We start from the raw sequence: 15,659 nt of genomic DNA, 5'->3' as shown, positions 1-15,659 counted from the left end.
AGACACCTGAAAATTTGTCGCTGTGCAGGCTGTCTCACACAGGTTTTAATTAACTAAGAAAGACAAGACAATGGGCAATGCAAATTATTCCTTCTCCTCAGGTTTGTGAGCCCAGCACACTGGGCCTTATGAATTTGCAGCCTTGTGCACCAGATGCCATAAATGTCACATTTGTGGGTGGCTGAGCATAAGGGATTCCATTGGTGACTCTGACCCGGGTGACTGGTGCTGGCCTGAAGCTGAGCCTAGGGCTAAAACAGCCAGAGTGAGCTTAAGACCACATCCTGGCCCCCAAACCTCCTCATTATTGCAATTACATTGCTGTCACACACTCCACATGCCATTGGAGAAGAGAGGAGAGTCTAGAGGTCAAGTGTGGTGTTGATTTGGGTTTCTGGGTTGTGTTTCTGTGGTGTACTTTTTCCTTTGATGTACACATCCTGGGAAAATTCATAGCAGTGGGTTTTCTCTTTGTCTTCTCTAACTGAAATGAAATAGAAGAACAATGAGTGAATAAGAGTAGATCGTAGGTAAACCAGTTGGCCCTGTTTTTTTATAATGATGAACACATTATTTCTGAATACTTATAATAATACCATAGGATGTCTATATTTGTGTGGTGCTTTATATCTATCTATCTATACCTATATCTATCTATCTATCTATCTATCTATCTAGTGTGCTTCCGTTTGCACTGTTTTGATCATTACAACAGACGTTGAAGGTGGGCAGGGGTCCTGAGGGCACAGAAGCAGCACTCACAGTTGCAGGGGAGGGCAGCACTTGGGCCTTCTGATTCCTCACTCACCACATCCCACACCAAACCACGCTGCTTCCCAAATGATTGAGATGGTGGCTTGCAATTTAAAAAAAAAAAAAACAAAAAACAAAAAACTAAAATTGTGAGGTGGGAAGGAAAGGTAAAAAAAGAAAAATCATCCCAGTAAACCCATAGAACTGGACAGGATAAGAGCAGCAGGTAACACTGGAAGAGGTGGGGGAGTAGAGAGCCCGCTGAGACATGGAGAGGGGTTTTGCCTAGACTAGGGCTACCCTATAGAACTGAAACAAAATGACAGGCCCCACTGACATACCTGATAGGTGTTCAGGAACATATATCCACATGCTTGGGGGGGCACGCAAAGTGGGAATTTGAGGAAAATAAAAGGAGGCATCCAAAGAGTAGTTTTTGGGTATTTACTACAAAATCTGGAGTAAACACACAGGATAGATTAAGTAGCAAGGAAGCAAGATATGGGGCAATTTACTGAGCTATCCGTTGAGACTACCATTTACTTTAAAACCAAGACATTTAAAATTTTTCCCATGTCTTGCGGATGTTCTGAGAAGGCAGAAAAGCCGTGAGTTTTTTGTTTTTTGGTTTTTTTTTTAAATATGCCAAAGGATGGTGGGTTTGGTCCTGCAGCCAGAGGCTCAGCGGTGTTTCGAGGAGTGTGGGGGGCTGTGAGTTCTGAAATGAATATTTTATCAGGAAGGCTAAGATGCAAAAGGGTCTAAGCCCAGGAGGAAATAAATGCCTGAGTTAGTGAAAAGCGCTAGTAAGTCTATTATCATGGAAAGAAAAAGAAGTAGAAGTGGATGGATCAGGGTTAAGAGCAGGTGGTGTAATATTTAACAAAAGACAGTGAAAAGGCAGAGCTGGGTGACTTTTATTTGGTTTCCATAGCATCTATAAAGAGAATGTTTTCTATACTAAAAATGGTGGGACAAATACCACAAAGAAGGCCGCAAATGTTGAGTTGGGGAGAGATATAGCAGAGAGCACCTGCTATCCTCAACAAATTTAGATCTTCCAGCCCTCATAGGGAAAATTGTAGAGAATTTTATATTTACTTTTGGATCATCTTTGCTCTATCATGATGAGTGGAGAAGGTTCCAAAAAGACAGAAATGAACAGATGTTGACCAAATTTTCAAAATTGGGAGAGGGTTTCCGATTTCTGAAACTCTACACCACCAGTAGGTTTGATGGCTTACCCTCAAAAGTTCTTGGTTGATGAGCACCCAGGAGGAAAAGGTTTTGGTTGACCAGAAACTCAGAGAAATAGGCAACACAGTGGAGTGAAACGGGGATCAGTTGGAAGTTCTGGATCTCAATCCTGGCTCCACTATTTATGAACTGTGAGAGCTCGGGAAAACCACAGGATCTCTTTGAACCTTTATTTTCTCATTTTCAAGTAAAATAGGGGGAAAAAACAGAATAGCCTGTTTTTTTTTTTTTCAAGTTTATTGTCAGAATTAAGGGAGATAACATGAGTGAAATCTTCAAGTTATCTTCAAGGGAGGGAAACAGTGTAAATGATAACATAAGTGAAATTGATATTTGAGAGTCTTCAAAAAGTTGAGAAAAGTATGCATGGGTTTCAACATTGTTTGCAGTGAAATAAGCTTATCTTTTCATTATATTTTCCATGAACTTTTTGAAGTCCCCTCTTATAACACACATTTCTTCAATGTTTGTTTTTTAAAAAGCGAAGAGCTAACCGCAGGGTACGTATGTGGAAAAGTCTACACATTCTTGGGTGGCATTAGCAAAGGTGCTGTATTCTGCATGAGGGAGGGGAGAATCTCACTGCACCCCGCTGGCCAGGTTACTGCATCTGTTTCTGGGCTCCACCTTTCAAGAGGGGCATTAACAAGGTGAAGTATATGTCTCAGTGACAGGCAGCCGTGCTCACTGTCTTGACAGACAGGAAGTGAGAACTCTGGGAACTTGTCTCCTGGGGATAGGGGACAGGGTGCAGGCACTGGGGACGTAGAAGAATAATCTGGAAGAAATATGATGGCTCCCTTCAAGTATCTGAAAGGCTGCGATTTGGAAGAGGGGTTGCTGTGTTCTGGAGAACACTATTACCATCAGTGGGTGGATGTGGCAGGGGGAGTGCAGTGGTTAAACTTTTTAATCACCTGCGCTGCCCAGTAACAAAATAGGCTGCCTTCTGTAGCACAGAGCTTTGAAATTTAACTGCAACTGAAAAGCTGGTGTGAAGGAGACTGATCATAGTGGTGTGAACCCCTCCTGGGCTGTGCAGTGGATATAGGTGGCTATAGTCGATGTCACCAGGAAGGCCACTTACATGTTGATGGAAACCCACACTTGCTGTGAAGTTCCTTAGAATTCTCAATGTCTGTACTTCTGGAATTTCAGAAGAGAGCATTATCAAATATTAGTTAACCATCTTAATCCTGTGCTTATGAAAGAAAATGCAAAAAGCCGTGAGACAGTGAGACAGCATCTGCCATCTATTATCTGTACAGATAATCCTTAGCAAGTCATTTCACCTGTCTAAATCCCAGTTATCTACATGATAAGGCACTTATGGAGATTAGATGAGGTAATCCATGTAGCACAGTCACCAGTGCTTAAAGAATGCCAGCTACCATTACTGATCTAATTTATTAGTGTTACCTTGACTTGGGGCCTGCAGTAGTCACCGTAATAAAAGCCATGCTTTTGATGGAGTGTCCTGGGGAGATTTGAGGACTGGACAAAATTGGCAGCAGAGGCTGAAGTGGGGCAATGGGAGCACACACAGGGTGGGGTTCAGTCTGTGGCCCAGGGTGCAGAGAAGTGTGCAAGAGACTGTTAAAAGAGGGCTGAGTGAGGCAATGCAAGTTAAGCCATTAGCCAGGTGCCTGGCAGATTCCAAGCAATCAGTGTATAGTTAGTTAGCAAAAGAGACCCCACCAGGAGCACCTGTAGGTCTTTGAGAAGCAGCCAGAAAGTGGGCTGAGGTGGGGCACACAACGCAGGATTGTCAGAGGGGCTGTTAGTTCTGTCCAGCAGCGCCCTTGACCTGAGTTACCTGCACACGCACAGCCTTGGTCCAGTGGCTTTTCAGTGGTGCTGCCCACTACATGCTGAGATGCAGCTCCCCAAAAATGATATTACTGATGAGTGATGAGCTACATTTAGGTAGCTATAGAACTAAGACCATGTATTTTCTAAGAAATAGAAATGATGCATGATGGAAGAAATGAGGTGAATGGCTACCTAGGGAAGTGACAACTAGCCCATTTCACTTCTTATCACATCAGTTTGATGGGCCTCCTTTCTGTTCCATCCCCAAATCACTCTCTGTAACATTCCCATGTAGAGAGGGGGCTTTTACAGTCACAAATGCTGGAACTTAATTATCCAGTTATACAAAGGGGCTTCAAAACATTGGCATTGGGCATTATCTTTTTTTAAAAGATTTATTTATTCATTTGAAGGCAGAGTTATGAGAGCAGAGGCAGAGAGAGAGAGAGAGAGAGAGAGAGAGAGAGAGAGCGAGCGAGTGAGAGGTCTTCCATCGACTGGCTCACTCCCGGAGCTGTGCCTATCTGAAGCCAGGAGCCAGGAGCTTCTTCCGGGTCTCCCCTGTGGCTGCAGGGGCCCAAGGATTTGGGCCATCTTCTACTGCTTTCCGAGGCCATAGCAGAGAACTGGTTCGGAAGTGGAGCATCCGGGACTTGAACCGGTGCCCATATGGGATGCTGGCACTGCTGGCAGCAGCTTTACTGGCTATGCCACAGTGCCACATCCTTAAATTCCATTTTTCCATGAACTGTTTGTGAAGCCCCCTTATGTATTTAGAAAACAATACACAAGGCCAAAGATGCATTTGAAAAGAGAGTCAAGTATATAGGTGTAAGCTATGTTTCACTTTCTCCCACTGTTCTAAACTCTGGAGGGCGAGTACTGACTGAGTCTCTTGCCTACACTGTTGCATAGCCAGTGCCTTCTTTAGCACAATTCAGTGTTTATTTTTGAACAGATCATTACAGTTAGAAGTGCAGTTTTCTCCTAAGCTTCATTTTGTAGCAAAGACGGTTGAGTAGAAACAGAAGCTTGCTCCTCCCATTTCCTGCAGTAGACTCTGGGCTATGTGAGCACAGGGACTGCATTTTCCTCAGCTCAGATCCCGAGCTCCTAGCACAGTGCCCGACACACAGTGAGCCCTCAATCGATGCTCTTTTTGAATGCAGAACTTGTATTATGTGATGGCAACTTTTTCAAGGCAGGCAGTAAGCTATAATATCTGGAGTTGACAAAAAGGAGAGAAAGTTGAGTTGCTGAGCGTGGCCGAGTATCTTTGGTTAGGAGACAGTGTAGGACACACTACTTTCTACGCAGGGCGATTTCCATGTCTGTTGCCAGTGTGTTCCATGTCACTTGCCAGTTTCCTTTCCTCCTCCCGTGTTTCCCAGGCAGTGCCATCACTATTGATGATCTCATTTTACAGCTGAGCACCTGAGGCTCAGAGTGACTCAATGCCTGGGCCCACCAGGAGCTGGAGGTTGGAGGCGAGCACCAGATGATCTCTGAGTTCACTTCCAGAGCTAAATCTCATTGCTCTGGGATCTATTCAGCTATTTCTGTGGCTTCCCAGAGCCAAATAACTGGAAAGCAAGAGAGGTAGGCATTTAGCGCCACGTAGACCAGATTTCCTGACATTAGAATTTTTCACTTTCACCTGGATGACTTGTGGTGGGAAGATGTAAGTTGCTTTTATTCAGCTTAAATGAAGCACAGAGTTCTGTGAAGATATGCTAATGCTCTTAGGCAACCAAATATGCCAGCCCAAGGGGAAAGTCACCTTCTTCTGAATCATGTGTTTGGCTGTCAGGAGGGACTGGAAGCCATTGAATACAGGCCAGGATTCGACCTCTTGCTTTCACTGTAGACTCAGGGACTTGGGTTAGTAATGAGCCATTTGTCAAAACTCACTGAGATCCTGAAAACCAAGCCCAGGTCTGCTTTACAGAGCTACAGCACATGAGAAAGACAAGGATCTGCCCCTGTGACCTTTGCCAAGTTTTCTGGAATCCAGCTTGAAACTTCTAAGTAGCACTTGAGTCATGTTATATAGCTCCTAAAGTGCAGCTTTCTTTTTTTTTTCTTTTTTTTAAAAATATTTTTATTTATTTATTTGGAAGTCAGATAGAGAGAAGAGAGGCAGAGAGAGAGAGGTCTTCCGTCGTCTGCTGGTTCACTCCCCGATTGGCCGTGACGGCCAGAGCTGCACCCATCTGAAGCCAGGAGCCTCTTCCAGGTCTCCCATGCAGGTGCAGGGACCCAAGGACTTGGGCCATCCTCTACTGCTTTCCCAGGCCATAGCAGAGAGCTGGATCGGAAGTGGTGCAGCCGGGACTTGAACCGGTGCCCATATGGGATGCCGACGCTGCAGGTGGAGGCTTATACCCACAACACCACAGCGCCTGCCCCAAGTGCAGCTTTCTAATGAGACTTTGACATCTAACAAAGATACCCTGAGCCTCGCCCTGAGTTCTCAATCCTATCTGGAGAGCAGAAGGCAGAGGAGAAATACAAACCAAAATGAAACAACAACAACAGACCCTTAAATAAAAAGTATGCAGCAAACATCGTCATGTTGGCATCTAAACCCGCAGAAAGTTTGATTTTGAAAATGAACTTTTCCATGGATTTGCTTTCTGTTCAGGAGCCCTTGCTGTTTCTGTCCAGATCAGTCTCCTGAGTTGCGTACAGCTTTGCACTTCTTGAGCCAGGTCACCTTTTTCCTTCCTCCATTCTCAGATCCAACTTTGCAAGGAGACTGGGAATTGCTAAGCTCGGCTCTCCCACCTCTTCCCACCACCGCAGCCCCCTGTCGCAGGGTGGGGCCATCCTGTCTTCAAGGCGTCTGTGACTGGGACTCCTGGCCCTGCCTTTGGAAGAGCGTTCTGCCTTGCAGTGAGTCCAGCAGATGGACCATCAGCTCTGTTTTTTAATAAAACATGCACAGCACAGTTTATGGCTTCCACTATTCAAACAGCAGTTGAGCCTAAGAGGAATTATTCATTTTAATGGTTCTAACACTCATTTCCAAGCAGCACGCTGCTTTATCAAGCTTCTGCCTGAATTAGAGAATGAGTAGCCTTGGGAAAAGAAGAGGGCGCAGCAGCAGTCGCATAGATGCTTCTCAGGCCGGTGAGTGGCCGTGTTACACTCTGCCTGGCTTCCCTGGCACTGACGATCACCCCTCTGCTCCCTCTGGGGGCCGCCTCCTAGCAGGCAGGGGGCACTGGTATCTGTGTGCTTGCCTGGAGGGTCACGTGCCTCATTTTATCTCAGAGACGCACAGGCTCATAGGAAAGCGGTGAGCAAAAAATCTCCCCTTCCCTCCTCACACTGCCATAGAACCAGTTTCCCTCCAAAAACATGGAAACCCAGCAGCCATGATGGAGGCATGCGGGGATTAGAATGAGTCTCTGTTACACCTGCCTGGCTCACTCGTACCTACGGTTAGCGCCACTCTGCAGGTGAAGAAGCAGACTCTTCAGAAGGCGGCACGGCCAGTTAGTCGTGGGGCCCAGACTCGTCCCTCCACCTGGGACTCTGAATCCCGTGTGCTTTCCGTAACAGCCCGTAGCAGCCGGGTACACCGCACTAGCACCCCGCCGGAGGCAGGGTAGGGCTGGGAGCAGGTGCTCGGATGGGGGTCAGCCGGAGGCCCTCAGATCACGCTGTGAGGTGACTGCAGGTAGGGCAACCCCACAAGGGCAGCACTAGCACATCTGCCGTGTCTCTCATCCTCGCCTTCGCTCTTGAATGAGCTAGTGATTTTTTTTTTCGAACTGGCCTGGATGACAAGTTCAATGCTACATTTAACATGCCAAGGCCTAGAGCACCATCCTCTTAGGGCAAACTACAAACGTGCTTAAGGAGCTGCGATTTGTTACCCAGGTGCTGGATTCACGGATAGAAGCACATGAAGATTCTAGCTGGTGTTTCAAATTTTTGGAATTCAAGAAGATGCTTTTTTTTTTTTTTTAAACTGTTCCTTTGTGGCAAATGTCTTTGCTTAAATAAGAAAGATCCCAACAAAAGGGTTTCTTAATTAAATAATATTGCCCGATGCCAGATTACCACTCAGAAGGCAGTGGAGGGTTCCATTAAAGGATGAACTTTATTCCCACTGCTGACAGCTGATTAATGTGTTAATTAGGAGCCCCTCCCCTCCCCCACCGCTACTAGAGTCTAAGCCAAGCAGAGTGTATATATTGTGCCCATGCGCGTAACCTCATGACATACTTTGGCTTTGACTTGGGACGTTTCTATGAAACTAGAAGCTCATTGCCAACATGAATAGCTTGCTTCCTTTCCAGGGGCAATACAGACGGGAAGAGTTATAGGAACCAGAAATCCTGCCTTTCAGTTTTCTAATGTCAAGAGCAAGTCAGTTCTGCTGAGGCAGTGTCTTCTGAGCAGTTTAGCGGTGTAGCTTGCCACACATTTATTTCACAGGAAAGGAGTCAATCCATCAGGCACTGAGCTTGTAAGTACTACCCTGGCCGCCAGCCACCAAAATATAAATACTCTAAATGGACGAAAGGAAATGTTCATTCTGTTGTTTCGAATTGGACACATCCCAGGAAGGTAAATTTAATCTTTTTGAGGACTGCTATTATAAGGCTGAATGGAGTACACATTTGTTTATCTCCTCTGTGATCTTTTTGTCTTCCTGGTGACACACGATGAATCTGTGACACGAAGCATTTCAGCTGTCTTGCTCAGTGGTACTGCATTGGCTGATTGTTCGGTGCCCAGATTGGCATCATTAAACAGCTTCAGCCTCTGTCCAGTGTGGGACCTGTTAGGGAGGCGAGTGGAACCCAAGAGGCCAGACTGCAACAGAAACAAAGCCTGGGTAGAAACAGGGAGAAATCATCCCAGTGAGTTGAATGCTATGCTTCTTAATCTCTACCTTTTACAGTATCTGAGGAAATTTTGGTACCTCTTGGCATAATGAGGCAAAAACAATGCCTCAAAAAGTTAAATAAGTAAAATATAAAGATATCTGTGGGGGGGTGGGAGTAGGGGTATCCTACAACATCACAATTCAGAAAACTACAGTTTAGGAGACATGGGCTATGCATTTCATGGATATGCCAATGTTACTTTATTAAAGAGAGAAATGCAATATATATTTTCACCTAACTACCACATCTTAAGTAATCAGCACAAGCACTTATGATGAAATCTTTAATTACTAGAAGGCTGTCATTAGTTAGAGGTAAAATGAATAATGGAATTGCCTTTTATTGCCGCACATGATATAGCCATTTGTGCCATAAATTCATTGACCTCATCTTAAATAATGTGTCCTGTAAGACAGACTTGATTCATTATTTCTTAAGTGACAATTTTTTTCCTCTCTAATAATTTTTTTTGGCTTCATCATGAAGATTGCTTTTCTGTATTCTTAGATGTTGTTCTGAGCTGAAATGTAATAAGGCAAGAAGACACACGTGCACACGCATACTACAAAATGAGACAGTCATACAGTGCCACACTGCCACCTCAACTCTGAGTGTTGCAGAAAATCAAGTAGCTAACATTAGGCTTTGCATTAATGAGAAAGTTAGGATTTTGTTATAAACTTTGATGTCACTAATTCTTTTAATGTGGAAATAGATAAGGCAGATAAACTCTCACTTGATAACTGGGATAGATCTGTGAACATTTCCTTTTCATCAATGAATTATTGAAAGTAAAGGGAAAACATTTCAGTTATATTTAGATTGTTTTACTCCACTTGAAAATATTTAATTAGCTTGAGGAAACAGAAGTTCTCTAGAGGCAAATAATTCAATCCAGCAATTTAAAACCAATTGAGGATTTCAAAAAATTCTTTCCCTTTATGATTAAAAATAAGACCCAAAAGAAATACGCCAGAAAACACTGGTATATTATTTTAATGAGCTTAATTTATTGATAATATTTCTAGTAGTCTGTTGTTAAAGAAGCTATGTTTGATCCTGCATTTAAGCTTATAAATTTACACTTTAGGATTTCCATGGATGCTTAATGGTGAACTAAAAGCAAGAGGTTTTATTTCATAACAGAATTTACATATCACATCATTATACACTAGCTTTATTAAACTGATCATGCTTTTCCAATGTATGTGTATCATATTTTCACTTTTAGTTTTCTTAGCCTTTGTCTACATGAGAATTTTGAGAATTTGGTAGAGTCTGTGGGTCTCTTCTCATCAGAGGCAATTCTGTAGTATTTGTAAATTTGTCATCTCAACCATAATAGAGACATCCCTCATTTCAGGCAAAACCCAAAACATTGTAGTCAAACACCCTAGCACTGAAATTATTTTTATTATTTTTTTGGTCACCCCAGCAACTGCACAACTTTTGATAACCAAATGAGACAGTGCCTGTATTATCAACAAAGGTCACTTAGCAGTCTCTCGCTCCCCTAACATTTTTGTCAAGGAGCATTGTGAAAGATTAATTCGTTATGAGACCAAACAAAAACTAATCTGTGCCAATAAGTGTATGCTCTTCAATCTCACACCATCACGTTTATTACCTGAAAATATCAGTGGGGGAAAAAAAAGGTGAGAAGGCAAAGAGTGGATCTACACATACAGACCACATCTGCCGTGTGTATTTGCCCAATCAGACGCTAGCATGCATGCCACCACTGTTTACAATCAGGAAAAGCTGAGAGTTAAATGAGATGAGTAATCAAATGCCCAGCATATGTTGTTTGTGCATCATTTATGTGACCAATCATTATTAAAATGTATCGTCTTTTAATTATATCGTTTATGAGAGTTTAAAAAAAACAGCACACACCAACAGCAGAACAAGGCACCCTCTTTAGCAAAAACAGGGTTCCCTTTAGAATAGTCTTGGAACCAGTGCCTTATTGGGGGAGAAACTTGAATTCAATAAACTCACCATTGTTGTGTTTCACAATTCCTCCTCTGCTGCTATGTGGCTTCAATGCTAGGGAAATAGAAAAAAATTTTACATATATATATATATATATAAAATAATAAGGAAGAGAAAAGAGATGGTGTGTGTAAAATTCTGTCCAAAAACAAGTACGGCACTGAAAGAACTATTGAAAATTTTGACATCTGTTTATCTGTTTATAGCTATGGCAAGATTACTCATATTAATTCTTGTTTAAAATGCCATATGAAGGAAAGACATTTGTGCAAACAAGAGTCATATTTGAATTGTAGATCATGTCTTCACCATCTGTGAGAGCTGATGGTGTTGCAAAATTAATGTGTTAATGAAATCACAATAATTTCTCCAAAGTAATGGGTTCTGAAGCCGAGAATGATTATTTTTTGAACTTTGATGTCTAGTGATTTCCAATTGGGAAAAGCTCTCAGCCTTTAATTAGTTCTACAGCCCAACTTTAAAATAAATTTGGTGATGTCTTTCTTTTGCCAGGAGTCGATACGAAGTAAGGGAGGTGGGGGGGGGAAGCCATAACAACTTTTGGAAAATGTTCTCTGGTGTTTGAAAAGTTGTTAAATAAGACTGCCTGCCAAGAAATGTCACCAAAAATTCTGACTACTGAGAGAGAGTGGGCAAACAGCTTAAAAAATAATTCTAGCTTGCTGCAACATCACAGGTTGGGAATAGCTAAACCTCACACAGACTTCATGACGAATTCCAAGTTTCTCCTTGGAAGCCAGACATAATGATGTGTAGTGCTTTGTGTTACTGGTTAACACCACAAACCCTTTCCAACTGCATTATCGAACACAGTCAAAGTGACTTTGCATGAGCAGAATTTTAAGGGGTTCCGCTGTAAGTTACTGAACCTTTCTGCAGACTGCTTGCCTCCCTAACTATCTGGATTGGCATCGACAGTGAGTGCAGCCACTGAGGACAGATAGCCCCCCAGGGTGCAGGTAGATGCACTCCTGTTTTTCTAGAATCATCTTTAAATCATGCTTAAAGGGGACAAAAGAATTAAAAAAAAGAAAGAAAAAGAAAAATGGGGGGGGAAGGGGAAGAGGGATAGGAGACTGTGATCCTTGCTGTCCCGAAGAGTTAACGTTTTTAAAGCAAACCCATCATTTCACACCGCTTTCAGAATTTTGCCTTGTAGAAGGAAATCCCCTCCAGCCGGTTTGAAAAAATTGTTAAGACTCAAAGAGTCTTTTTGTGAAAAAGTGAAGGGCCGTCTGCCCAAGGCAATCGCTGATCTCACCTGTTGTGGTTTTCTATTGCTGTGTTGTAGGTATGTGACTGGTGCAAGCACATAAGACACACAAAAGAATACCTGGATTTTGGGGACGGGGAAAGGCGGCTTCAGTTCTGCAGTGCAAAATGCCTCAATCAATACAAAATGGACATTTTCTACAAAGAGACACAGGCCAATCTCCCAGCTGGGCTGTGCAGCACACTGCACCCTCCCATGGAAAATAAAGCAGAAGGCGCCGGGGTGCAGCTGCTCACTCCAGACTCTTGGAATATCCCGCTAACAGATGCTCGCAGGAAGGCCCCCTCCCCGGTGGCTGCAGCTGGCCAAAGCCAGGGCCCTGGCCTGGCGGCGTCCACCACCGTCTCTCCATCTGACACTGCCAATTGCTCCGTCACTAAAATCCCCACGCCAGTGCCCAAGTCCATCCCCATCAGCGAGACGCCAAACATCCCTCCTGTCTCGGTGCAGCCTCCAGCCAGCATCGGGCCTCCCCTGGGCGTCCCGCCTCGCAGCCCTCCCATGGTGATGACCAACCGCGGCCCGGTGCCGCTGCCCATCTTCATGGAGCAGCAGATCATGCAGCAGATCCGCCCGCCCTTCATCCGCGGGCCACCGCACCACGCCTCCAACCCCAACAGCCCGCTGCCCAACCCCATGCTGCCCGGCATCGGGCCCCCGCCCGGCGGCCCCCGGAACCTGGGCCCCACTTCCAGCCCCATGCACCGGCCCATGCTCTCCCCGCACATCCACCCCCCGAGCACGCCCACCATGCCGGGGAATCCCGCGGGCCTGCTGCCCCCGCCGCCCCCGGGCGCCCCCTTGCCGACTCTTCCCTTCCCGTCGGTGAGCATGATGCCAAACGGTCCGATGCCCGTGCCCCAGATGATGAACTTCGGGCTGCCGTCGCTCGCCCCGCTGGTACCGCCCCCGACCCTGCTTGTGCCATACCCGGTGATCGTGCCCCTGCCCGTGCCCATCCCCATCCCCATTCCCATCCCCCACGTGAACGATTCCAAGCCCCCCAACGGATTCTCCAGTAACGGGGAGAACTTCATTCCGAGCGCCCCTGGCGACTCCTCGGCGGCGGGAGGCAAACCAGGCGGACACTCCCTGTCCCCTCGGGACTCCAAGCAGGGCTCGTCCAAGTCGGCGGACTCTCCGCCCGGCTGCTCGGGCCAGGCCCTGAGCCTGGCGCCCGCCGAGCCCGGCCGGAGCGAGGTGGTGGACCTGACGCGGCGCGCCGGCACACCCCCAGGCGCGGGCGGCCCACTCGGCGGCTTCCCCGGCGTGCTGCAGGGCCCGCAGGACGGCGTCATCGACCTGACCGTGGGCCACCGGGCCCGGCTGCACAACGTGATCCACCGCGCGCTGCATGCGCACGCCAAGGCGGAGCGCGAGCCGGGCGCCGCGGAACGCAGGACCTGCGGCGGCTGCAGGGACGGCCATTGCAGCCCGCCCGCCGCCGGCGACCCGGGCCCGGGCGCACCCGCGGGCCCCGAGGCCGCCGCGGCCTGCAACGTCATCGTGAACGGCACGCGCGGCGCCGCCGCCGCAGCCGCCGCCGCCTCCGAAGGCGCCAAGGGCGCGGAGCCGCCGCCCGAGCAGCCGCCGCCGCCGCCCCCGCCCCCGCCGCCGCCCGCACCCCCCAAGAAGCTGCTGTCGCCAGAGGAGCCGGTTGTGAGCGAGCTGGAGTCCGTCAAGGAGAACAACTGCGCTTCCAATTGCCACCTGGACGGGGAGGCGGCCAAAAAGCTGATAGGGGAGGAGGCCCTGGCGGGGGGCGACAAGTCGGACCCGAACCTGAACAACCCCGCTGACGAGGACCACGCCTACGCGCTGCGCATGCTGCCCAAGACCGGCTGCGTGATCCAGCCTGTGCCAAAACCCGCCGAGAAGAGTGCCATGGCGCCGTGCGTCATCTCCTCGCCCATGCTCAGCGCCGGGCCCGAGGACCTGGAGCCGCCACTCAAAAGGAGGTGCCTCCGAATTAGAAATCAGAATAAGTAAAAGGTTTGTATGTCCTCCCCGGCACGCTGCACGCGTGCCAGGGCGCCTCTCCCCGCGGCTCGCGAGGTGCGCGTTGATGGCCATGAGTTGGCCTTTCATGGCTCACAGAACGCCCTGTGTGGGCTCATACCACCAACCTGCTGGTCCACCAGTTGTTTGGTGGCTTCATTCCCATTTTACAGCTGAGGAAACAGCCACAGGTGGCGAATGCCATGCCCTTCTTGAACCTGACCTGAAACCCTGGCTCCTGTTTCTCTAGGTCTCTCTCCATAGCTCACCCTGTTGGAGAAGAGGAAGAATGTGAAGGGGAAGGAGGTTGGCTTGGGTCACTCCCACGTGCAGGCATGAGGTGCCAGGGCAGTGGCAAAAAGGTTGGGTGAACCCTGGAGCTGGCCCTGTCCTAGAGCGGGTAGAATGTTCCAACTCAATAGATTTCCATGATAACCACAGGATTCTGTACACACGATGAAAATAGACGCTAAGCTTCTTAACATGAGTCTGCCAGCGGATCCCAGGTCATGAAGCCCCATTTGCCTGGTAGGAGATTAGAGCAATGGTGCGTAGTTCCTCCTCCCTGGTTTCTTCCTTCCCTGTGGCACCAACCGGTGCTCCCCAGCACAGGACTCAAGCATCCCTGACCAGTTTTGCTTCTCCGGCTTTGGGAGCTCTGGGGGGCTCAGCTGGCACAGCGCTTGCCTCAGCAGGCCCGGGAAGGTTTTGTTAGGGGAAGGGAAGGCACTGCAGAAGTGAGTGCACATCTCTGACCTCGAGTCAGAACTTAGAATGGAAGGGGAACTGGCAGGTGCATCCCTTGTAGCCAAGGTGGCCCCGTTTGCTCCTCCTGCCCATCCTGGTGGAAGAAGCATCAACTGCCTGTTACTAAGGAGGAAGATACGGATTAGAGACCCATTAGAGCTGGCACGTGGGGGAACCAAAGTTCAACTCAGGCCTGTTGGATCCAGAGCCTAGGCTGGCCTCTCCATGCAGGTGGACAGCAAGCAAGCTAGAATTCGGTTGAGTTCATCAACTGTTGAGGGAGAGTGAGAGAAGAGAGAGAAATGTGCAATTTTTTTGAGCCCCTAACTTGTGCACAGCTCTATGCAGAGGTGAATGTGATGTGGTTCCTGCTCTCGAGATGGTGAGGACACAAACCCGGGAGGAAGGAGGCCTGGGGTGGGAGAGGCGGACCTCGCAGGAAGAGTCCGTCTCACGTTTGTGGGTACAGGCTCGCTTCTTAGGGGTTTTGCAGCCATATTATTTGCATCTGTGTCCGTAAGGACAGTCATTGTCTTTGTTCTATTGATGGGGAAAGTGAAACAGAGAAATTATATCGCTTGCCCAAGATCGCTAAAGTAGTGAGAAGAGTCGAGATCCCAAGGCCAGCCGACTCTGGAGTTAGCATTTTCTTTAAGCCACTGTGGAAATAGGCTACTTAGTCCCTTTGGTAATCTACCTAGTAGCATTCATTTTTCCACTGTGCTTGTCCTGGGGCAAAGTTCCTTTAGAAAATGAAACAAGCTAAGCCTTTCCACCAGCTTCTCTAGTTCTTCAGACAGTGTTTAATTCCTGTTTTACCAGCAGCAATGGCAAACCTGGACTTCCAACGCATTACTCCATAGTGGGACATACATGGGCAATCGGGGAACACCTGATGG

At 47.3% G+C, this 15,659-nt stretch overlaps 1 protein-coding gene and 1 long non-coding RNA gene across 4 annotated transcripts in view; one reads left to right on the top strand and one right to left on the bottom strand.

The window, feature by feature from the left end:
* The window catches only part of SOBP (sine oculis binding protein homolog), a 165,652-nt gene that overhangs the window by 131,946 nt on the left and 18,047 nt on the right, over window positions 1-15,659 (top strand). For all 3 annotated transcript variants that reach the window (XM_051855416.3, XM_051855417.3, XM_089332765.1), the window contains one exon: window positions 12,034-14,007. In XM_051855416.3, the coding sequence (XP_051711376.1) occupies window positions 12,034-14,004 (1,971 nt within the window). In that variant the 3' untranslated portion in view covers window positions 14,005-14,007. The remainder of the gene's footprint in view (window positions 1-12,033; window positions 14,008-15,659) is intronic.
* On the bottom strand, window positions 7,913-10,855 carry LOC149126531 (uncharacterized). Its single transcript, XR_016233798.1, has 2 exons — window positions 10,728-10,855; window positions 7,913-8,670 (listed from the first exon to the last, which is right to left on the bottom strand). It is a non-coding gene; the product is annotated as an uncharacterized LOC149126531 (long non-coding RNA).

The sequence above is a fragment of the Oryctolagus cuniculus genome, chromosome 5 (assembly GCF_051225735.1).
Source record: "Oryctolagus cuniculus isolate XC-2025 breed Fujian yellow rabbit chromosome 5, ASM5122573v1, whole genome shotgun sequence".
NCBI classification, from domain to species: Eukaryota; Metazoa; Chordata; class Mammalia; order Lagomorpha; family Leporidae; genus Oryctolagus; species Oryctolagus cuniculus.
This window is presented reverse-complemented; position numbering and strand designations above follow the sequence as displayed.